The following is a 25,866-nucleotide window of genomic DNA, read 5'->3' as shown; positions in this document are numbered from 1 at the left end:
ACAGCATTATGTTATTAACTATGATTTGTCCATGTGATTAATACATAAGAGACATCAAAACATAAATAGAAAGGGAAGAAAGCTATTCATGTAGCACAAATTAAAAAGATGGGTATCCAGAATGGTCTAGTGAAATCAATTGAAAAAACATGGGAAAAATAAGACATGAAAGAATTCTCATAATAATGGAATCATATATAGTACATGCACATATCTAGAAATATTTTAATTCAAAATGGTCTGTTTGCTGAATGTACTGCTTTGATTCAAAGTGCTAACATATAAGTGACTGAGAAAGGAAATTTTAGTCAATTCAATTCAATATTGACAAAGTACCCCATGTATTTGTAGTGCTGTTCTAGTAGGGAGAGAAAGTGTGGGTACAAAATTAAAATATGATAGTAAGGTAAGAACTCTGTCATCATGAAGCTTATAAGTGTAACCAGGATATGGCATATTATAAAATAATACATGTAAACAAAATGATGTAAAATAAAATTTGATAAAACTTATTAAAATGGTACAAAGTGCTTTGTGATATTGGTGGCAAGAAGAAGTCATTCAAGAGGCTTTACAAGACAGTTATGGAAGAGTTTTTTTTAAACAGAAGTGATGTTCCTAGGCTGTTGCACAGATGTTGTTGAACAGATTTTAGGCAGAGGAATTAAGGATAGATTAATGCAGAGATCTGTTATGAGATTGTTGCAATAATTACAAGAAATGAACAGGATCGTAAAGACTGAGATTGGAAGGAGAGTGAGAGATAATTGAGTGCAGCTCTCTCATTTTACTGATGAAGAAACTGAAGATCAGAAAAGTAAAGTGACTTCCCCATGATCAAACATTTATTGGCAAAGATGAGATTTGAAACCAGTTTTTCTAATTCTAAATATATCTTTGTTCCACTTAAAACTATTTACTTTTAGTAAAAGTTTTGTAAGGGATACACAAGAAAAGCATTTTAGTTGCAGAATTGATGATTTCCTGAGAAAATGCTCACTACTTTAAAATTTGCCTCCTTTTTGTTATTAAATATTTTTTAGGTGGTGACTCCTCAAAAAGTAGTTCCTGCCATTCTTCAAACCTGTCTTTCCTATTCAGTGACAGCCAGGCTTTCTCCATCATGGAATAAAGCTGGTCATTTGCTAATTCAAGGTAACTAATTTACCTGATTATCAGTGAATTCAAGTTTATAAGTTCATGAACCCTTCTAGTTTTTAATTTGCCAATTTATTTTTTGAGAGCATTTAATATAAACACCTTTTGTTTTCAAGGCACTAAGTATACAAAGATTTAAAAAGCACAATTCTTGAAAAGCTTAATTTTTAAAGAAGATGGTGGTAGTGATAGAATACATAATGTATGCAGATAAAGAAATTCAGAGTAATTTTTGTAGTTTGTCCTCAGTTTCTATTTATCTTGTTTACAGAAAATATTGCTTATATAGGCTCTCAGAGCCAATAAAATGAGTGTTATCATGTATTCCATCCAAAGTTCTAGAGAACTTTCTAATGTAATTTTGCCTCAGACTCCTTTGATATCATCAAATCTACAATGCCTTCCATAATAATAAAAGACCTAATCATCTATGGTACTATTTTCAGATTTTACTATTGTATAAAAATGTTACTACCTGCAAATCCTTTCAATAAACTTGTTCAGATAAAGAAGGCTATAAATGGAAAATAACATTAGTGATAATTCCCAGGAGATAATAACACCAAGAGTGACTAGAATAACTAATTACCTAAATTCTCATTTTTGGTCCTTTATAAGAATTGAAAAAGGACAGTGAAGAGAACTCTTCCAATAGCCAAATAACAACAAAGAAAGCAAAACAATTGATTTTCTATTTTGTTTTCATTTTCTCGTCATATTTTCAGGTTTACTTTACACCGTATTTTTTTTTTTTTTTACTTTTTCTACTTTTTGAATACATTCTTTCCTTCACATTTGATCTAATTGTGACAGCCAGCTTTCTATATATATCTATAAGGGCAGCAAAACTTGTTCTGCCATCTATTCACAGGCATATTAGCTTGTAGTTTGATTTCACTTTTTTTTTTTTTTTTAAATCCAAAAGGAAATTAAAGTCATTGGAATTTTGCTTACAAAATGCTGTTTACTCATAGTTAAGACCTGACCCTAAGGAAATTTAGTAAATATATAATTTTGTCTAAATATTCTTTTTTAGGAGGGAGATATTTTGTTGGAAAAACCAGTCTTTATATGCTTATTTACATATTTAGCTAAATATTTCCATGTTACTTTTGATATAAATCAAATATATGAATGGTTTTATTTTTCTTTGAAATATCTTCAAAGATTCCTTTCAAAAACAATTTACTTTGATTGCATTTTTCTTGGTTTCTATATATGAAAAATTTCAGAGATGATGACTTTTATGTAGCAATAAAATTATTGAATTATAGTAATACAGTATATCCTGTGTATTTCTTTAAGGAAGAGATTTCCTTTCTCAAACGGGAAAGCAAAGTGCTGTTGGTAAGTATGTATGTCAGTAGCTAAAATAATATAATTAGCAGTTGTTAAAAGGTATTTTTATAGAGCTTGGCATTCATATGACTTTGGTATATATATTTACAATGGATCAGAATGATCAATTTCATTTTATGAGTTCCTTCTAGCATTTTGATCTAAAAAAGAGTAGAAAATATATTTTTTCAAAGATTGGCAGTTTTAGATTAAGAACAGTTATCCTGTTCTTTTATATTCTATTTTAAAAAATTATTAGAGATAGTGGATGTAAACAGCACTTAGATTTTTAATGATGTCCCAAGAAGAAACAAGCTAATAGCCTCTTCACATTAAGTGTCATAATAATGATATTTTAAAAGAGAAAACTTGATACCTAATAAGAACCACATGCTTCCTTTTAAACTAAACAAGCAAACAAAAAAACTCTGGAATATCAGACATGTTCTAAAATTTCAAATTCAAATATAACCTAACTGTATTCTTCAGTGGACATATATTATTAGGACAGGTATTTTTTCCTTCATTATCAGTCTAATTTCACAAATATTGTCGTGTAGTAGCTGTATGACCTTGAGGGAGTCCCTTAATCCTGTTTGCCTCAGTTCCTCATCTGTAAATGAGCTGGAGAAAGAAAAAGCAACCCTTAATGGGATCACAAAGAGTTGGATATGACTGAATGACAGAATAACAATTATTGTGTCCTGTCTGAATCCAGAAATAGAAAATTCCAAACTTAGTTTAGTTCTCCACTGGGTTGGACCTAAAGTGACATGTAAGGCTTCCTCATTTCAATTTTGAAAGCAATTTTAATTGTGAATGAAAAAAAAAAAAAAAAAAGATGGGGACTCTCAAAGACTCTGGGAATTTTCCAATGTCTAACCATAATCTCTAGGCTCATTTACTATTTGAAAGGCAGCTCAGGCCAAAGGGTAGAAAGCACACAGGAGGTCCTTCTGGTAAGTACATCTATATATTTAGATTGAGTTCTATCTGCATGCTATCAAATCATTTAACATTTTTTAGGCTTCTGAAATTTCTGTACTAGTCCTTTCTTCTGCTGTGGGACTTTTCATATTCTTCCTCTAATTATAATTTAAGTCTGTAGTTTAACTTTACATCTTAAGCCCCAGTATCATAAAATATCATATAGAACTTATTTGAATTCTCTGTTTACTTTGGTGGAATCACTATATTATCTGTTTGAGTACCCTCTTCACCAAAGCATTTTTGCCCATATTTTTTCATAAATTCATGTAAAAATTGCCAAAAGTGCTAGAATCCTTTCATTGCTTCTTTTAAAATGTCGAGAGAAAAACTGTATCACACCATAGGGTGCCCATCTGCTGTGATTACACTATAGGAGCATAACTTTCAACTAGAAGTAAAGTTGAGAACATCTATTACACCCCCATTATTTTATAAATGAAGAGATTGAAGCTCACATAACATGCCTAAAGTTATAAAGCTAGTATGTGACTGAACCAGGATTTGAACCCAGATCTTAGAAACACAGTTCCTACTCCAATGTTATTTTTATTACATCATATACCCTATTTATATCAGCTCTCCCATTCATTACATTACAGTCCACTTTTTTTTTTTCTGCCCTCAGTATGTACTTTGTAATTTGTTTATAGCCTAGCTTCTGAGGGGAAGGGAAATATTCTTTTACTAATAGGTTGAAAATACTTAACTTATTTTGATAGCATAGTAAAATTTAATATGATAAAAAATTTGAGACCAATGACAGTACACATTTTACTTTCAGTTCTGGACATCAATGTAACAGAATCGCAACTCTGCCTCAGTATAGAAGTTTGTACAATTAGACTACCACCACCCCAGGTACCAAAGTACTCTAAGTTTTACACTTTACTTAGTGATTTTTAATGGGTTTTATTTTAGGGTGATGCTTTTTTGTTTTTTTAGCATTAAGAATGTTAGAAATTTCATTTTATTTTGTCATCAAAATTTATTTTTTGAATATTTATTGTTTTTATTGCTCTAGATTTGTTTAAACACCTCACCATCAAATTAGCTATGCCCCAAATTGGGTTATTCAATATAGGAGATTTGAGGAGGAATCAGTTGCAACAAATCATCAACAAACATGAAAGTTTGATTTTTTAAAAAAATCATTAAAAGTTTATTACATAAGAAATTTTATCAGGCTTAAATTACAAACAAATATACATACATAGACACATATATACACACATTTATATTCATATACTTGTCTTATATTCATATACTACTTTTCATAGTGTCTGACACACAGTAAATGCTAAATAAATGCTTGTTGATTGATACATGCATGCATATATTTATATACATAGAAACACTACATAGTACCTTTCCAACTCTTAAGTACTATAGTTCTACAGTAGCCATGGAAAGAGAAAAAATTGTTTGATATGGCAGAGGGACTTCAATATTATAATGAAGGTATTGTCAACAAATATTTGAGTGTCTTCTGTGTATAGTATACATTCTTACATATTAGGGATATAACAGTTTTATGAGAAATAGTCTCTTTTCTTTAAGGGATTTATAATTTAGTTATGTAAATAGGACATGTTGTTGAGTTGTTTCAGTCATATCCAACTCTTTGTGACTCCAATTGGGCTTTTCTTGGCAAAAATACTGAATGATTTGCCATTCCTTCTACAGCTTATTTTACAATCGAGAAAACTGAGACAAACAGGGTTATATAATTTGCCCAGGATCACATAGCAAGTAAGTGTCTGAGGCCAGATTTAAACTCTGGAAAATGAGTCTTCCTTACTCCAGGTCTGACACACTATCTACTGTGCCATGTGCTGCTTTAGGACACACTATATTAAAAAATGAATAACGATACAAGATAATATATGTTTAATACTAGGCTAATTGTATAAATAGTCAGTGAATGGGTAAATAAGTATTTATTAAGCATCTGTTATGTGATAGGGGCAACTAGTGGACTGTGGATAGAGACTCATCTTCCTGAGTTTAAATCTGGCCCCAGACACTTACTAGATGTATAACTTTGGGCAAGTCACTTAATCTTGTTTGCCTCAGTTTCCTCATCTGTAAAATGAGCTGGAGAGAGAAATGGCAAAGAAAATCCTAATAGGGCCACAAAGAGTTAGATACAACTGAAAATGGCTGAACAACAATAAATATCTATAAATTATATAATCTGTACTTCTGAGAGGTTTTATCTATCATTGAGAAAGAGGTGACCCCCCCCCCAATACTCTCAAATCACTGTAATCTGGAGGAAAACAAATCCCCGATCCTTTTTGTTTCTTTTATGTAAAGGATGGGGGAAAGGAATTATCAGGAGGTTGAAGAAGACAGGGAAAGGAGATCCCTAACATATACTATCTAGAGCTAAGAAATACATCAGTTAAAGGCTCTTTGACACAACAGGAAGGGAAACCTTAGAGTTCTTATCATTCTATTATCCTGTCCTAGAAAGATGGGAAGAGGAAGAAAGTAGGAATGATATGAACTTATTTCTCTAGTCCCAGATAGATAGAGTCTTCTATCTTCTGCCTATAAAAAGATTCCGCTTTCCTCTGTCCTTTAGATGTATTACATGACCCTATTCATGAAGTTTCTTTCCCCATTTGTCTCTTCCTACCTCATCTCCTGCAAGAAACTATTTTTGCTCAGGAACTGATCTAAAGTTACATATGCATAACAATCAGAGCTGGCCATTTATGAACAAAAACGCCTCCTGGAACCACTGTTGGCAAGTTGAAAAGGTAGAGAAAAGGAACATGAGAGTATAGAAAGTAGATACACACAGGAGATAGAAAGACTTCTTGAACCTGCCTGTCCTATCACATTCCTATTCTAGTCATCAGATATCAACTGTCCTATAAGTTCTACCAATTAAAAATTCTTTGACTACCAAAGTCCTATTTCAAAATATAAATGCTTTCTTTCTAAGATTATTTATATTAATCAATCATCCTCTCCTGTGAATTGTCTAAATTCTGACTTAAAGGCAAAAGCATATAAGTTCTGGCTGAAGGCAGAGTTTTCTAGCAAATATGAAGCCAGGTTATCAGGTGACTTGGTCTCATTACAGAACAGAGGTATGTATGAATCAAAGTAACTTAAACTAGTGTACCTGAGCAGCGAGAGTGGATCTGATTGCATATATATATATATATATATATTTCTTTTTATGTATATATATATATTTCTTTTTAATGTCCTGATTATGTATTAAAATGTCTTTTCTATTAAAAGCTTAATGACTTTGACATTTCTGAAAACATATTAAAGAATTTTGATGACAACGAGCATGCCATTATCGAGGGGCACTCCATTTTAAGCAACTGGTGCTATGTCTTGCCAAGGTAAGAATTCTATTTGTAAATTCTTGGGTAGGTTAAAAATATTCATTTTACCTTCTTGATATGTGCCATATTAGACTACATAAGGTTAAAACTTGAGAACTGAGTCATTAATAAAATAGTATCAAAAAATGAAAATAAAACAGAATGGTATAGAGAAAGGAGACCTAGATTCTGGTCTTGCCTGTTCCACTAACCAGATATATGCCATAGACTATTTGAGCCTCAGTTTCCTCATCTAAAATGAGGAGCCTGAGTTAGTTAATCTTTAAGATTTTTAAGCATAGATCATAAATTCTAAGATTCCATGAGGTATTTTATGATTACATGTAGGTATATTTACTTACTAGCATCATTAATTTCTTTTATCATATCACTCAAAGGAAGTTATTACAAAAATTGTCCATTAGTTCTAGTTTTTAAAAAAAGTTATTTTGCTTTTTTTCTAACCATAGGAAAATGTTCTCTATAAAAACAGACACACCCATTCCACTTGCTGTGATCCTTGGTTTTTTACCATGTAACAAAATTGTTTGTCTCAGATTACAAGCTAAAGCTTATAGACTTGAGTTGTTATTAATATAAAATTATGAAATGACACGAGGGCAGCTAAGTAGATAGAGTGTCTTGCCTGGAAACAGGAAGACTCAATCTTCCTGAGTTTATATTTGGCCTCAGATGTTCATTAGCTGTGTGACCCTGGATAAATCACTTTGTTCTTTTTGTCTCATTTCCTCATCTATTAGATGAGCTGAAAAAGGAAATAGCTAACCATTCCAGTATCTCTGCCAAGAAAATCTCAAGTAAAATTGAAGGAGACTGAAAAACAACTGAATAACAACAATAACATGAAATTATAACTGTTAAAGTTTTGATACAATAAATCTTGCTAATTTGGATCCTGCTAATTAAGGATTAATGATTATTTGTATGATCTAAGTTGAGTCTGAATCTATTATTTTTAAGGGGTTTGTTGAAGAAATTAGGACAAATAAGATTACAAATTAACTAAGGAAAATACTTTTTGAGAAAAAATTTTAAGAAGCCTACTAGGCTTGGGGTCTGGAAGACCTGAGTTCAGATCCTGTCTTAGATACATACAAACTAGGTAATTATGTACAAGTCACTTAATCTCTTACTGACTCAGGCAACTCTATTAAGGCTTTACATTACAGAGGCTTTTCCTCCTCTGTGGAGGAATTTCTGTTAACTGTGAAGTGTCTTAATTAAATCACAGGACTAGATCCCTCCCTCCTCAAAAATAAATTAAGTGTTATTATTGATCTATAATTAGTGGATCATTTACAAATGATACTCTTCTGGTGCATGAAAAGAGATCCTGGGAAAACTCATACAAGTAACACTTTCTTAAACATTACTTTGTGTTAATCTTTGTTATGTGCATTAGTTTTCTTTGTAAAATGTCCTATTAGACAGATTTTTTTTCTGATTCAATTTCTTTCCTACCTATCAATTAATCTGAATTGGTGAGGTTTTATAATGTCTGCTTTTTCTAAAGTCATTGGTAATATTTTAATAAATAATATTATTTGCCTACTAGAATTAAGCTACAAATCACTTTAATTGTGAAACTGCTTTCCATTTTTGATTAATGATGCTTATGATATATCATTTTTGCATAGCATGAAAATGGGACAAATAACTAATATTCTTCATACTGTTCCAACTGATTGTCCTTTTCGGTCACATGAAGATTTTCAGATGCACTGGAATAGTTTGGTAAGACATATATATATGTTTTGCTCCAGGTATCTAATTTGATGCATGGTTATTGTCTCTCAAAAGCATGTAACTTTTTTTAATGTTTTAGTATGGATACAATCTCCCAGAGGATTGTGGAAAGATGGAAATTTACTTCACTGTCTACTTCAAATTGATAGGAGAAAGACTTTTCACATATCCTTTAAGAAATTACTTTCTCTAGAATTTTCTTTAATATCTTTTATCCATCCTAGCACCATTGTTTTATATGTTGCTCCTACGTATAATTTATTTAGAAATGCAGTCATATATCCTGTTCCACTTCTTTTAATTTCATCAAATACTCATTTTTAGTTATAGGTTTTGTTTACCTAGATTTACCATTCTTATTATAATAACAATGAACATTCTGATACTACCTTAAATTTTGCAAAACACTTTATAAAAATGTTATTTTTTGAAGATCACAATAATTCTGCAAAGTAAATATTACAGGTATCATTTTTACTTTGCAAATAAGGAAATTGAGTCTCAGAAAGTTTAATTGACTATCCATGATCACATCGTTAATAATAGAAACAAGATTTAAAATCCATTCTTTCTTACTCTTTGTTTTTTTTTTTTTTTCCTACTGGAGATCAGATCATTTTATTTTAACTAGTCTAGATTCACAGGCTGACCCCATTTCTGATCCCATCTTTATTTAAAAGCCTTTTTCAACCCCTCTTAATTCTAGTGCTTCCCTATACATATACATATATGTATGTGTGTATATATTTGCATGTTACCTCCTCCATTAGATTATAAATTCTTGGAGGGCAGAGACTAGTTCTTTATTTCTTCTTTTTTTCTTTTTTTTTTAAATCCCCAGCATTTAACACAGTGCCTGTAATATAGTAGATCAATAATGAATATTTATTGATTGATTAACATGGAAACTTTGATCTGCTCTATTTCTAACCCAGGCCAATTCATATCTATTTAGAAGCCTGAGAATCCCCCACTCTTATGGTTTCACCATCTTTATACCAGAATTGTTACAGACAACCACTCAGTTTAGTATGTTGAGCTCAGAACTCCTGTGCACTACATTCAGTCGAGGCCTTTCTTATTTGAAGGCCAACACTTTATCAACTACACTACTCTGATGGCACAATCAGTCTACATCTTTTGGCCATCTTGCCAATAAGAAATGATTCCACTTTATGTATTGTAGCATAATTTATTGTGATTTTTTTTAAGATGTAAGAATGATTAAATTCTATATCTTCATGCATTGCGTCACACTTATTTGTCCTGAAAAATAGAATGTGACCCTTTGTTTTAGGAAAGAAGCAAATTACAACTTCACTATTGCTCATTTCCTCCTCTGTTTTGTGTTCTTCCCTTTTTCCCTACTCTTTTCAATCCCAGTTAAGCTTGATGAATATACAAAGAAGTGAAAGTCAGTTATAAATCTGCAAACTTTCTTTTTACCTACTCATCTCACATCGTCCTTCTACCATTGTCTCCTCCTTCACCTTTTACAATAAGAGGTGGCTTTTTTTGTTGCCAAGGAGAACCACTCTCCATTTAGAAGAAATCCCATTCTATTCCATCTTCTCCAAAAGATTGTCCTCCCTATCATTGCCACTTTCTCACTAATCTTCAGTCTCTCCTTGTCTACTGGCTCGTTCCCTGTTGCTTTCAAACATGCCCATGTCTCTTTCATCCTCAAAAAATCCTTATTTGTTCTATCCATCCTCACTATCTAACTCTATATATGTGGAAACTAGTATATGAACTGAATGCATACAATCTTTTTGTTAAATAAAACTCAAAGATGTTTAGTAGGTTTCTTTTGACTTTCAAAAAATTAACATCAGTGTTAAAATTTTTATATCAGTCAACAATAAGCATTTAAGAACCTTTTGTGTGCCAGTCTCTGGGTCTAGGATCAAAGAAATCCAGAAAGAAAGGACAAAACAATACCTGCCCTCAAGGAACTCATGGTCTAAGGAGAGAGAAAACATGGAAACAGTTATGGACAAACAAAATATATTCAGAGTAAACTGGAAATTTTTAGCTGAAAGTTATCCAACAATTTGGTTTTATAGTTAACTATAAATGAAAGATTTTTTTAAAATTCTGCATAATCTACAACATTTAAAACATTTAGAAAATTTTCTAGAAGAAAGATTTTAAGATTAAGGAGGACTGGGAAAAGCTTCTTGTAGAAGCTGGAAAGAAGTCAGAAAAGCCAGGAAATGAAGATGAGAAAGTTCAAAACATGAAGAATAGACTCTGAAAATACCCAGAGACAAAAAGACAGAACAGACCACTATGCTAAGAACTGGGGATACATAGGAAGGCAAAACATGTGATAGGCATATCAGAAAGATTGTAACAGGGAAGTAACAGAACCAATCCAGTCTCTGAAGGGCGGGGCTGTGCCATACTAGCAAATATAAAGGTTCTCCCTCTTCTGTGCTCTGGGCTCCCTTTTCCTGAAGAGAAGTGGGGCCTGCTGATTCCTTAAGATTCTTCTTTAGTAAATTTTCCTCAATATCTGATTTTCAGTATCAATACTCCAACATAGTGATGTCATTTTGTTCCTCTTTGAGAAAGAAGTACAATAACCAACAAAACATCAACCATTATCGCCTTAAGATTGGATATTGTCATTCTTGTTGCTTGCATTCAAATCCCCAGTGCTTACCCAATGTTTGGATGAGTTGTGCAGTCATTTCAGTTGTCTAACCCTTCATCAGTTCTCTTAGCAAAGATACTGTAGTGATTTGGCATTTGCTTTTCCAGTTCATTTCATAGATGAGTAAACTGAGATAAACAAGTTTAAATGACTTGTCCAGGGCCACATAGCTAATAAGTGTCTGAAGCCAGATTTGAACTCAGGAAGAAGAGTTTTCCTGACCCCAAGCCTGGCACTTTGTCCACTGCCCCACATGGCTGCCTCACTTGGGTAAGTGTTTAAGAAATGTCTTGTTGCTTTGTTGCCTTTTCATGTCTTATCTTGTAAGGAGAAATTGAAGAATTGAAAGAGAAGACAATTGAGAATGCATTCTGCTAAAGAAGATGAGAAGTCAAATGTATATGTAAAGGAATTAGCCTTGGAAAATAAAATGGCTTCTTCTTTGTCTGAAACTGGAAGAAGAAAGCAGAAAGTAGGAGATGATGTTAAGGGGTTTAGAGATTTAAAAAAAAAAAAAAAAAAAAAAAAAAACAGGAGGGGAGAGCTCATGTTCAATGGCCTCAAATTTTTCCACAAAGTAAAAGGCAAAGTAAAAGAGAGAGAGATTGAAAAAAAGGAAAATTTGTTGAGTTCTTAAGGAGGAAAAAAAAAGGGTTGAAATAACTTCTGTGGGATATGCGATGTATAATCAATTAATGAAGAACAAAAGGATTTTCTTGGTGTAATAATGATCTAACTAAAGTTGGACGACATGAATTTATAGTATATACAGTCAGCTCAATTATGAGATTCCAGCATCTTACAGCTGCTCAAGAAGAATAGAAATAGTTGGAGTAATCCAAGACTATACTATATCTATAAAATAAATACAGTAGATTTTTGTAAGCAGGAGGAAACAAGGGAGGAACACACATTTATTAAGTGTTTGCTATATGCCAAGTACCTGTAGCACTGTAGTATAAGATCTGTGCTAAGTACTAGAATGCAAATACAAGGAAAAAAGAAAAATAGTCCCTCAAGAAACTGGCACTAATGGAGGAGGACAATATGCAAAAGGCAGCTAAAAAACTAAGGTGGTGAAGGGATGAAGGGACCCAGCATAAGGATATGGTTTCAAAGTCTAAAGAAAACTAAGGAATGGTTAAAATTAATGAGACTTAATAAGTGGATATGCTTAATAAGAGAAGGGAAAAAGTTAATGTTGAGGTTCTAAGGTTCTCAATTTAGGCAAATTGGAGGAAAATAAAACAAAAATAAGAAATGAAGAAGCACAAGCCACTGCAGAAGGAATAATTTTGAATGTTTGAGTTTCAGTGCTAGAGGGAGATAGTCATACTTTAGTTGCTTGTTAAATATTAAGTAAAAGGAGTGTCTATGAAAAGGTCAACCTTATAATAAGCATATATAGAATAAATGGAATTTTATAATTTTTTTCTTTTTTTTAAAGGTCATCATTTTATCAAATACCAAGCATTTGTCGTTTATATTATAATGTACTGGAGATACAAAGGAAAAACAAATAAACAATTCTTGACCTTAAGGATCTTATATATTTTTTAAATCACACATTCACACATAGGTGAACTTAACAATTATTAAATGACATGAATATTTCCATATGAAAAAAGAGGGGAAAAAAAGATTTTTTTATGAAACTGTGAATTCACCATTCACAACTTTTTTTAAAAAAGAGTATATATAACACTAATATAGTAATATCTTCTTGTCTACATCTCATTTTAAAATTCTTTTCTTTCCTGTGTATTTCTTCTTATGTTTCAGGGTGTTTTTTCTTTCTTTTTTTTTTTTTTTGATTTGGAGTAGGAACTTCACTTTGTATGCTTCCTCTTTCTTCAATAAAAGTTCTCCCTTTTAACAAGTAAGTATAATCAAGAAAAATAAATTTGTGTTGTATTTGTCTGTCTAAAAAAAAAAATCTATGTCTAAGTCTGTATTATTGTGCATTACCTTTTCACCAAGAGTTAGAAAGCCTATTTCATCATCAGGTTTCTGAGATCATGACTGGTCATTATCAGAATTGATCAGAATTCTTAAATTTTTCAAATTTGTTTTCCTCTACAATGTTATAATCTATTTATAAATTATTTTGGTTCTATAAAAATCTTACATCCTAATTGGACAAATAATGTATGTCATGTGTATGCGCATGTGTTTATATTATGCATATAAAGTAGATATTAGATATAAGATAACAGAAAAAGGAACTAGAAGTTTACAAAATGATGATATCAAAGAATTTTATCTTCATATATATTAAATGTAACAAAAAAAAATGATGTTTAATCTTTAACATTGTTCAAGTACCCTATCAATTGCATCAGAAGCCAACCTGTACAGTTTTTTCCAAGGGTTGATGTGGAAAATGTGTTGAAAAGCTTTCTTCTTGATCTGAAATCCAAATTCCCTCATATATGTGGCTTCCCAATAAAGATGACAAGTAAGCCATACTACTACACTCAAGAACTCATCAAGCCTTCTTTACAGGTAAGAAGATAGTTTTCCTGTCCAGTGACCAATGGTATATACCTTCCCTAGGTCTGCATAGCCAAATAATACAGGATGAAAAATACTTTATTATGTTTTAATTTGAAAATATTTGCCTAGAACATACCTAGCATTCTTTTGATGATTCCGAGATAAAATTTGGTTGAATTTGTTTAGTGTGCAAAGTCTATTGACACATCTTTTTAATAACACCTGAGTTCTTTAGATAGTTGTTTGACTTTTTAAGGCTATTGGTAGATGAAAATTACAATTACTTGTAAAAACAACAGAAAAGGAATAACTAGGAAGACAAAATCAGATAAAATCATAGTCTGTTTTTCTCCTTCCTGTCCCCAACATGAAAATGTTATAATTGAATCAGATTCTGTCTTTTGAATCAAGAATGATTACATGGAAAAAATATGAGTAAGAAATATAAAAAGTCTTCATTGACTCATAATTAGTATACCAAAGCAAAAAGAAAAAAGATATATTTCATTTCTGATTTTAATTTCTTTCTAGTAATGACTCTGCTAACTTATGATTTACTTTAGATTAGTGAAATGGTATAAGCCCATAAAGTATCAAAGCCCTAAAATTACAATTCCACAAAAAACCTAGCACCTCCCCCCAAAAAATAGAGAAAAAAAAGTAAGTATAAATGCACATAGTTAAAAGGTCAATGACAAGATTCATGGTGAGTAGGTGGAATGTAATATATTAAAAACAATTAATTTCATGTAAGATTGTTGTTGTTCTTCATTCTCGAAGAGGATCATGACTTCAGGGAGATGATGTCGTGACTGCAAGTGAATTGGATTAAAGTGAGGGAGGACTGCACAAGGTCACCTGCCCCTCCAGAATCATCTAAGTCCAGTGGCCAGATATTGATCAAGATGACTGGAGATGATTCTGGATGAAATGGGAGACCTTGGCCTTTTTAAGCTAAAGTCTTCAACTGGTCTCAGATGACTGAAGCCACACCTATTCAGTGATTAAAGCTAGGTAGCAATTGAAACAAAGAACATCCTCTTTCACTTAACCCAAACAACCTCTGTGAATACAGCTGACCTAGATTTCAGTGAGAAGACTCCTTTCCTTCCTTCCTTCCTTCCTTCCTCTGTTCCTCTCTCCTTCCTTCATTCTTTCTTCCTTTTTCCTTTCCCTTTTCTTTTCCCCTTTCTTTTCCTGCCTTGCTAGTTATATGACTATAACTTAACTGATTCTAAGATTCTTTATCTGTAAAACAGAAATAATATCTATATTAATTTACATATATTAATTACTTTATGTTATATACTATATGTATAAAATGCTTAGAAAACTTAAAATTGGAATATAAATATCAGTTGTTATTATCTTTGTCATAACCAAACTTTCATAAAGATTCCCACTTTTATGTTGATCTTCTATAACTTTCTATTCAGAGTTCAATTTGAGGTTTTAATTCATATATATGATTTGATGTCACTTTAGAGGTCACCTAAAGTACACGTATAAGCCTGAAAATAAGGTCAGTTGTGTATTTTTGGCAATGATTCTTTGACCATAATTAGAAGACTAGAATAATGCCTTTTCATAATAATCAGTCAACAAGTATTTATTAAGTACCAACTAGTAGCAGACCCTGTGCAGAACAATACAGACATATTCTTTGTCAAGTCATAACTTCAAAAATCTTTGGTTTATTTACTGTGAAGTTATAAGGAAAAGCTTGTCTAAAAGGAGTCCTGGAGCTAATTGCCCCCTTTTTGTTGAATTATTTAGGACCTCATCTGTTGTTTTCATAGGTCCTTTTTGTAGGCTTGTATAAATTTTGTATATGGGCCTAAAGGTCTTTGGAGTGTTGAATGTGTTTTACAAAGTGGAATGATAATTAAATAATAACTTGGAGACCAGAAGTACAAGCTCTTGGAAATTCTTTTCATGATATATATGTTTTGGGTACCTTATTAGCATAAAAGTACAATATAAGTATGGAATGGACATAGTTTGCTCAGGAAAATATGATATAAATTATTGTGTCTTTCTATGTTAAGATTATCTTTCTATACCATATTACTATTTAATGCATGTTAATGATACTGTTTAAATACTTGTCCATTGTAGTAGGCACTAACAAGTACAAGATCATACATAGTGCAATTGTCAGGATGACTAAACTTATTAGGTCACTACAAACATAATACTGATATAGTAAGATTGTTAGATTGTATTCCACCACTTACCAATAAAATTCATCATTTTAAATCAATCTGCTGGCACCTTCGCAAAAGCTAATACTTTTTCCCCCTGTTATTGTTTCAACTACTAGATTATTAAATCTGAAACTACAAATATAAATTTAATTCATACTTTTAGTAGTATTTTATCTATCTAGATATATCTTTAGGTTTCTTTTTCTAATGCATTCAGTAAATTCCTGGTCTCTGTATTATTCAAAACAACAAGAAATCATGTATGTTCTAGATGTATTAAGAAATTTGTATTAAGAAATTTGATATTTGTACCTTGTTGACAACAGAGAAGTTCATACAACATTTTATACTGAATTTCTACAATCACTCAAGATTAGAAGGCAGAATAAGGAGATTCAAAGTAGGGGGGGGAAATCAAGTAAATTTTATAGTGATTGTTCTAATGTTTTTTATTTGGGAAGTGTGAGTAAATCTGCTTGCTAATTAAGAATTGTTTGAGTCTTTGCTTTGCCATATCATTTGGTAGGTGTATAAGCCTAGATAAATCATGTAACTAAAATTTCTTTAACTATAAAATTGCTATAATCATATAGAGACTGTTTACCTCATGGGGTTATAATGAAGAAATGTGTTTTATTCATCTTTAAATATTTTATAGTTGTGATTTATTATTTTCTAGCTACTAACTGAAATTTTTAGATAGTATAAACTGGTATAAAGAAAAAAAAATTCAGTAACTATGGAGAGAATCTGCTTTATGAAATTACATGAAAAAATATAAAATTAGTCAAAAGATAAATTAGGAGGCAATTACTCATGTTCCAATTAAATTACAAGTGGATTAAATGAGTTGAGCAATTTTAAAGTTATATTTCATTTACATTTTTAAGCATATCTCTATTATATAAATTAAGAAACAAGTATTAAGTACCTACTAGACCCTGTGCAGAATAATACAGACATCCTTTCAAAAAATGTCTTAATGAAAACCTTTTTCCCAATTATTGTACCTAAAGAAATTACATGCTATTTAGAAAGATGAGATATATATAATTAAAACATAAATAACTATGCATAGTAGCATGTACTAAATGCTAAATGAATGATACAGACACTTCTATAGGATTTTGAAGGATAGAGAGATTATCATGATATAGATGTTTTATATTTTTACTATATTTAACATATACTGGACTACTTGCCAATATATGTTGCAGAGTTGGAGAAAAGGGGGGGGGGAGGAACTAGAACACAAGGTTTTCCAAGGGCTAATGTTACAGAATTATCCATGCATATATTTTGAAAAATAAAAAGCTTTAATTAAAAAAAAAAAAAAAAGACTAGATGTTTGATAAATGAAAAGGAAAAAGGAGGGTATATTAATAGGTCAATGAGTAGTTTAGCTTGTGATAGTAATTTTTACAGATTATTAATGCAACCTGGAATTTTATTTTATATATGAAAATACTGAAATCTAAAAAAGTTAAGTGATTTGTCCAAAGGTCTAGAGTTAGTGTCAGAGAATGGATTAAAATTTGGTTTTCCTGACTCTCAGCCCAATCCTACTATAACCACTGAGTTAGCTACTCTGACAGTATATTATTTATATAATAAAATGTTCTCTAAAAGAAGATTATATATTATATAGACAGAAAATAATAATCTGCTCATTTTTTCCAAAGGTCATCTCTTATTTTCTGTTGGGTTATTTTTCTTTCTTTTACATTATTTTGGATTCTTGTTTAATACCTCTTGTTTCTTCTCTATTAAATATTTGATTTTATCTGATTCTTTTTTTATAATATCTGCTTTCAGGGAAACAAAGTCAAGATTCCTAATGTGACTACCAAAAAAATATTTAGCCCTCTGACTCAGATCCCTTCCATAAAACCTACCTTGGTTCAGAGTCCATTTTCAGCTACTATGGCATTTGACCACAAGATGGAGCTTTTAGCCAACCAGCCAAAGCCAAGTATTTTTTCAAGTCTAAATCTGCAGCCAGACTATGAGAATAAACGCACATGTGGTGAGGAGTCACAGATACCTTTTGAAGCATCCAAGTACAAAAGCAGGAACATTCAAATTCAAGATGTAATTCCTGATAACCAAAATAAAAGTACCACTAAAATCATACCAATTTTTAAAAGTAGACTGATTCAAATGAATGAAAATATCTCAAAGCCTGTTAATCAGAAGAAAAAGCAGCATATTGGTACAGAATCAAAGATATTTACACGTAAATCTTGTGTGACCCAAGTTAACAAATTGAATTTGGGCCAGTCTGAGAAAAAAAGAACTAAAAATAATACATCTGCAACACAAATTGGAAATGCAAATCCTAAGAGTTTTATACCTCCACAAGACCTATATACAAAGTCAAATTTTTATCTGCCTAAGTGTACATCATCACATGTAAGTTTGAGTGGACATAAGCTCCAGTTTCCTGGTGATCCAGTATTTCAGTTGTCAGATAACAACTCAAATCCAATTAGAAATGTTATAAATATCCAAAAGAAAGAAAATTTAGCAAGTCAACATCCCATACAAGTTTTGGGAAATAGTCATGAGTTACTACAAAAGAAAAGACAATTATACATTTTTGAATCAGACACAGAAACAGAAGAATCCCTGCTACCACAACCACAATCAGTGAATCCAACTGAAGAAGTGGATTTAAATATTTGCCGATTAGTATCCAATAGGCGAGCCACTAAATCAAAAAGGAAATTCCACCCAAAATCTCCTGAAACTTTAAAAAACAGCAATATTGCCATTCATCATGGATCATTCAACTTCTCGGTTGATCAGGTAAAAAAAAAAAAAAAGTATATATTCAATAATTAATTTTCAGTAATTCCAACTGAAAAAGTGACTTTGTAAAAAAAAAAAAAAGTCGTATATGTAGATATATAGACATTCAGCATTTAATTGTATATGGTATTGTTGTGAATTCATTTAGCAAATGTAAGTAAACATCTATAACCCAAAACATATTTATAACACATAGATATTTTTAAATTTACATATGATGGGATAATTGTGGGGTAATAATTAAGTTGGTCTATATGTCATTTCATATCTCCCATTGAAGTTTTTAAAAATTACTTAAAATTGTTCCATTGATAATTCTATCTTATAGATCCAGAGGAAGGAAAGAAAAAGGGAAGTAATGTGGTAGTTCCATTTTCCATCACCTACATTTTTATTTATTTTATGACTTAAGAGAAGTCTGGATATACTCATACTACTTTTATGTCTCCATTATTTCATTGGTATGAGTATTCACTTCCATAAATGCAAAACACAATTTCCTCATATCTTAACCTATATGACTCATCCATATTTTCTTTCATAGAACATCCACACTATGAATCCAAGGCTTTTTCCCTCTAGTATCTTGAAGTACTACAATACCATGAGGCCTCTCCCTCTGTTGTATCTTCTTTTCACTATGTGATAACACACCATTTTAGACCCTATGTCTTCTTGATAAACTTTTTAAATGTTTGTTATGCACAAGCTATCAAACACACATCTTACATATATAAATACTGAATCATTTTCTGAAAGAACATTAGTAAACACAGCGTTGGTGAGTTAATTGAGGTATATCACATCAATCCATTAACTTTGCTGCCTTCTGTACAATTTCAAGTATATGTTGTTCTATTTATAGGGAAAAGGAGTAAGTAAATCAAAACCTAAGAAATCCCAGATCATTCCAAATCTTTAGAATATGGAGCTGGAAGAGCATCAAAACACCCACCAGGTAATTTAATGAAAGAAATGCAAAAGACCTCCTCCTTACAAAAAAATGCCTAAGACTGAGTATCTCAGTCTCAGTACAAAAAAAGACCAAAATATATATTAGTAACTTTTGTTTTTTTCTTTCTAATCACCTCCATATAATTACAAATGATAGTTATGTAATACCTTAAAGTTTGTCAAGCACATTATATGGATTATTTCATTTTAGCCTTACAAAAAATCCTGTGATTTGTATTTCTTTTTATTTTAGGGAATCTGTATGCATATTTTCTTATTTTTAGCCTTATTTCACACTGCCTATCATTGCTGCTGTTCTGCCAGACTGAATATTCATTACCTGCCAGATATTCAACATCTGAATTTGGAGACTGGTTCTGCCATTCACTACCTGTGTCAATGTGGGCAAATCACTTTTCTCTCTAGGAATCCATTTCCTCATCTATAAAATAAAAAGATTAGATTAAATATCTCAAAAGCCCTTTATTTTTACTGGATTTGTAATTTCATTGATATAAGGAAATTCCTACTGAGTAATGTCCATGGGGAAAAATAATCCTGCCTATCCTCAACACATAGGGCATTTCCTCCATGATGCCTTTACAGTAATCTTCTGAGTTATAATTCTCTCCTTCTTGAATTTTGAATGGCATTTAATTTTCTTTATACTTATGGACCATACTATCTTAGAATTAGAAAGGACCCTTGAGATCATATAGTTCAGCCCCTTTATTTTCCAGATGAAACTGAGACATTGAATGGTTAAATGAATTGCTTAGACCTACACAGCTAAGTATCAGAATCTGAATTTGAACCCATGTTATTTGACTTCATAGCCAATTTTATGCATTCATTGTGCATTGTTTTTATTTGTAAGGTTTTGTGCATGTTTGTATTTTATTTCCCACTAGATTGTAAACTTTATGAGGTTTATGATCTGTTTTATTTAATCTCTCCCTCTCTTTCAGCATATAGTTAACTTAGTCCTCTTTACACATACTATGTTTAATCAAAAATTTTCGAAATTGTTAGCTAATTTGCTGTCCATCTTTATTTAAAACTGTTGCTATATAGAATTCTCATACCTTTTTTTAACTTTAATAGACAGACATACCATTGTTAATGGGGAATTATATTTTATTTAAATCCATTTTTAGACTATCTCTTCACAAATTAAAGATGTTATAATCACTCAAGTTACACACATTGTGAAGCATAAAATAAGTATTGCATATACCAGTTTATTAAAGGTATGCTTAATCAATCTGTAAGTTGATATGTGCCTGGCACTGTACCAGGCAGTAGAAAAAACAAAGGCAAAAATATAAATTAATCCTTGGCCTCAAGCAACTCATAATCTATTGGAAGAAAACAAAAAAAATCTGAAGTGTGTGTATGTATATATATATATATATATATATAATACATAAGGTTGTGATGGATCAGATTACTGTGTAGACTATAACTTGAACCAAACTTGGAAAAAAGTAAGGATACTAAGAAGCAGAAGTAAAATGAAGGACATTTCACTATTCATTGTACAGGGGGATAGTGTGCAAAGGTGCAGAGAACGGAGATAGAAAGCCTTATATGAAGTTGAATCAGCTTTAAAATCATCAGTAGAATCAACTTTAGATCAGTCATAGGCTAGTTAAAGTATAGAACAGTTTTCTCCACCAAGTGTATTTGCAAATTGTCTCCATTCTGATGCCATTTCAATGAATCTTAGGGAATGGAACCCAATTTTATTATTGCTTTGCAAGAAAAATGGCATTTGAGATCAAATATAATTCAAAGAAATTCTGAAGAAACAAGCAAATCTTACCAAAAAAAAAAAAAGAGAGAGAGAGAGAGAAAAAAAAAGCTAGTGATATGATATGCATATTTATCCCATACCAAGTACAAAGTCTTTATCATATCATCCTGATAAGAATTTTACTAAATTAAGTAAAATAATTCAGTTAATAGTAACAATACATCTATACATGTCTTAAAGTTTTATAAAATGTTTTCCTCTGAACCTTGTGAACTACATAGTCAAATATAATTATCTTTATTTTATATACATTATCACTCACTGTTAGGTCTTCAGACTCTAAAAAGCTTTTTGAAAAGCTGCTGTGGTTTGATGGAAGATCATAGTGGGTTGAGAATCAGAGGCCAGATTTCAGAATTCTAGTTTTGCCATTTGTTTGTCATGTGACCTCTAAAATGAATATCTCTAAAATGATTTCTCTCTAAGGCATCTAAATTATATGATTTCATAAATTAACTACAAATAGGATATACTACAAAGACTGATACAAATGACTTTGGCAGTCTTCTTTTCTTTATTAGTTAATAATTAATCAACAAGAATTAAGAGCCTACCATGTCCTATACTATGCTAGGAAACATAAATACAATGAATGAAATAATCTCTACCCACAAAAACTTTACATGCCAATGGGGGAAATAGCAATATTGAAGAAAACAAAAAATAAAGAGAATAAAAACCAAGTAGCTAAATACAAGATAGTTTGGACATAAACAGTTGAGGAATTCAGGAAAAGCTTAATGTAAAATTTGATCCATTAACTGATTTAAGGCAGAGTTAAGAAGGAAGTACATTCCAGATATGCAGAAAGGCCAGTTCAAAAATACAGAGATGGGAGATGAAGTGTTCTGTGTGAGGATTAGAGAGATAAATTAGGCTGGATTGTAGAGTGAGAGAATGAGAAAAATATCCAGATTATAAAGATAGGTTGCTACCTAACAGTTAAACAGAAGAGTTTATATTCTGTGCAAGAGGTCATAGGAAACCACTAAAGTTTATTGATTAGGATAAGAATATTGACAGATCTTCACTGAAGGAAAATCACTTTAACAACAGTGTTAAACAATGAGACCAGTTTCAATCAAGGAGTAAAATCATAAACCAGGATGAGGGATTAAAGGAAAGAAGTAGAAGTTGTAATTTTAGACAGTTTTTTCAAGGAATTTGGCTGAAAAGGAAGGGGAGATGTAGGATGAAAGGTTGAAGGGATGGTAGATCCAATGAAAGATTTTAAGGATGGGGATTGTTGTCATGTCTGAAGGCAATAGAAAAGGAATCAGTAGGTAGAGAGAGGTCAAAGTTATGGAAGTGATTGAGATGATTTTCTGCCAGAAAATGAAAGGTATAGGATCAGGACAAAGAGTTTATCATTTAAATTCGTTTTCAAGCAGTCAACACTTATTAATTCTGCTATGTACAATGTCCTTTTTTTGTTCCTAGGAGAATACAAAAATAAATAAGACATGTTTTTTGTGTTCAAAACGTTTATAATCTGGTATGGTCAATATGATATGTAGATAAATTAGAATAATAAGTTGTTGAGTTAATAAATTATTACAGGGGAGAGCATTTGTCTGTTATTCTCAGTTCCTTTTTCTGTAAAAGAGGTTTTTTATTTTTCCTTTTCTAATATGCATAAATATGTACAATTTGATTACTTTGGTTATTTAATATTCTAGTTCTAATGGAGAGTGTGTAGTCACAGACCATGTCATAATAAATATTCACTGACAGGCACAAAATTTTTTTGTTTGAAATAGGGAACAAATATGTTTACATTGTGAAATCATTCATTTTCCAATTTTGAAGCCTGAGTAAAATGCTAAATGAGTATGAATCTGTGTATATGTGTGTGTTTATTTATTTTAGATAATCCATATGCAGCATGGAAACAAAGGCATATCTAGTTTGTCATATGCATAATCTGATGTCTTTCCCAGGAGCCAAAAACTCGTTTGCTCATCAGCTGAACATTGTTTTCAGAAACTTGAAAATTGTAAAGTCATGGATAATTGATTCCATGGTTGCTTATATCCTAAAGCTATGTGGGTGCCATAAAAACTTATAGTAATTGCTTTTTTAAACTTACAGCAACATGCCTGAGTTAATGTTAAGATTTAAGAAATGCAAAGTTTTTCAGATATTATCCATGCAATCTTTTAGTGTTTTATGTTCAATAGAATTTGTTTTATTTCATAACTGCCACAGTAAATAAATCTGAAATATAGACAGCTCAATGAACAGTATGTCTTCTACTGTAATATTGCTCTTCAGGCAAGTTTTGGCTCTTTTGCTGCAAAATGACTCATGAATTATTTTGTCTATACTAGCTTTTAGTTTATTGCTCATTTATAGAATCATTAGTGCATCTTAAACTATTCATATTGTTATGTTCTCTACATTGTCTTAATCTGAAAAGCAAACAACTTTAAAACTACTTTAAGATAATGTCTTTTTCTAATGTCAGATTCTAGTTTGGCACAGTATAAAGAAGACCCTAAATACCAATCCTTTAATAGATTTAGGGGCCCTATCAAAATACTCTTAAATTAATTTTTGATCTACTAATATGAGTGGACTGTGAATAAATATTTTCTTCATGGAATTTCTATGAATCCCTTTCCTTTCATTGCCAATTAATAGTAAGATATTTTTATTTGCTCACTATATTTCCTTTACTTCTAGCATCCTTTAGTCTAGTATATATTATTATATTACTTATTGAAACTTCATTCTCCATTGTCACTTGTGGCTCTCTAAACATTAAATCTAATACACTTTTATCAGTTCTTATTTTCCTCAACTTTCTATAATTCTTAACTATCAATGATCTCCTCTTGCTTCCTAACTCTGAACATTCCCCAAAGTTTAGCCCTCAGTTATCCACTCTTCTCTCTTTGTATTCTTCTACTCAGAGAATTAATTTATCCTCTAAGTTTCACTTATTAATTCTGTGCAGATGACTCTCAAATCTTTATTTCCATATCTTATTCTCTCCCAAGGTTTAACCATATATCTCAAAGTCCTACTTCGTTGTCCTACTGTCAACACAGATTTATTTATTTTGTAAAAAATATTTTATTTTTTCCAATTACATGTAAAAATAGTTTTCAACATTCTTTTTTTCTCCCTCTCTCTTTCTATACCCTCCCTAAGATGACAAACAAGTCTTTTTATGTGTCAACTCAAATTTAAATAAAATTAAAATCTTCTCTCATATTGGTTTTGTTATTTCTGTCAGTGATGTTATCATTCTCCCAGTTATCCAGGCATCTGATTTTTGCATTTTTACTAATTCCCTCCATCTCTTATCATCACTATCTAGTCACCAAGAATTGCAGATTCTTCATAGTACTAGTTATATTTATTATTTTCTATTTCATTCTATTCCCATTGCTACCATCACTTTACTCAAAACTTTAATGCAGATGTTCAGAGAATTTTTTTAAAGGTTTTTCTTATAATCTAGAAAATCATCAATAAACATTTCCTTATACAAAGAAGGACAGAAAAAGGGATTATAAATAAAACTGAATTTGTAAGCTATAGATTGTTTTTTTAATTTTAAAAAATTTAATATGATAATGCCAATATTACTCTGCTTTCTGTGTCCCCTTCTTATATGAGTTTTCAACTTAGAATTTTGTAACTACAAGTGATGAATCAATATTGCTTGCTATAGAACATGATCATAAATGTGAACATTTAGATACAAATATATTAATAAGTAAGCCTTTGTCAGAATATTTGTGAATGAGAAGTTTATCCTCCTTCTCCATGAAATCTGAGTTAACTTCACATATGGACTATCAAGCAAAAGAAAAAGTATGATCTCTATGAGGATTTTAATTCTTCACTTGAGAGAATAATCTAAGGCCATTCTTCTACCACTTGGTGGATAATTGCCACACATCCCTTAAATTTTAATTGCTTTTTTGCTTTTACCCCTAAAGCCAATTGAGAATATTTTCTCCCTTTTGAGAATATTTTAATAATAACTTATTAGATAAAATATATATCTTGGCATGGATAAGACCCTCTATTTACCACTTGTTAACTAACCTTGAGTAAGTCAGGAAATTTTCTATTCTTATACTCCCTTTTACCATTATTCTATTCAAAGATCCCAAAGCATGGCTCTGGAAGCAAAGATAGCAGATAATACTTTATCCTTTATCATTCACTATCCTAGAACTCCTGAAAAGGAGGCAACCTCTCTAACATGTCAGAGGTGAATCTTTACTATCCAAAAAAATGGAAAGCTCAGAAGCTTTTTTGGGAATTGTCACATGACTCTAAGATGAGGAACTGTCCCTTCAT

The 25,866-nt window shown here is 31.2% G+C and overlaps 1 protein-coding gene across 1 annotated transcript in view; it reads left to right on the top strand.

Annotated features, from left to right (window-relative positions):
* C1H18orf63 (chromosome 1 C18orf63 homolog) overlaps positions 1–20,826 on the top strand; it is a 45,073-nt gene extending 24,247 nt beyond the window's left edge. Inside the window, exons 5-14 of the mRNA XM_074273916.1 lie at positions 1,044–1,155; positions 2,464–2,505; positions 4,268–4,344; positions 6,745–6,854; positions 8,495–8,591; positions 8,683–8,768; positions 13,584–13,767; positions 17,781–18,773; positions 19,642–19,734; positions 19,984–20,826. Coding sequence (XP_074130017.1) covers positions 1,044–1,155; positions 2,464–2,505; positions 4,268–4,344; positions 6,745–6,854; positions 8,495–8,591; positions 8,683–8,768; positions 13,584–13,767; positions 17,781–18,773; positions 19,642–19,698 — 1,758 coding nt within the window. The 3' untranslated portion in view covers positions 19,699–19,734; positions 19,984–20,826. The remainder of the gene's footprint in view (positions 1–1,043; positions 1,156–2,463; positions 2,506–4,267; positions 4,345–6,744; positions 6,855–8,494; positions 8,592–8,682; positions 8,769–13,583; positions 13,768–17,780; positions 18,774–19,641; positions 19,735–19,983) is intronic.
* The last annotated feature ends 5,040 nt before the right edge of the window (positions 20,827–25,866 follow it).

The sequence above is a fragment of the Sminthopsis crassicaudata genome, chromosome 1 (assembly GCF_048593235.1).
Source record: "Sminthopsis crassicaudata isolate SCR6 chromosome 1, ASM4859323v1, whole genome shotgun sequence".
Lineage (NCBI taxonomy): Eukaryota > Metazoa > Chordata > Mammalia > Dasyuromorphia > Dasyuridae > Sminthopsis > Sminthopsis crassicaudata.
The sequence above is the reverse complement of the archived record's forward strand: the minus strand, read 5'-3'. Positions and strand labels throughout refer to the sequence as shown.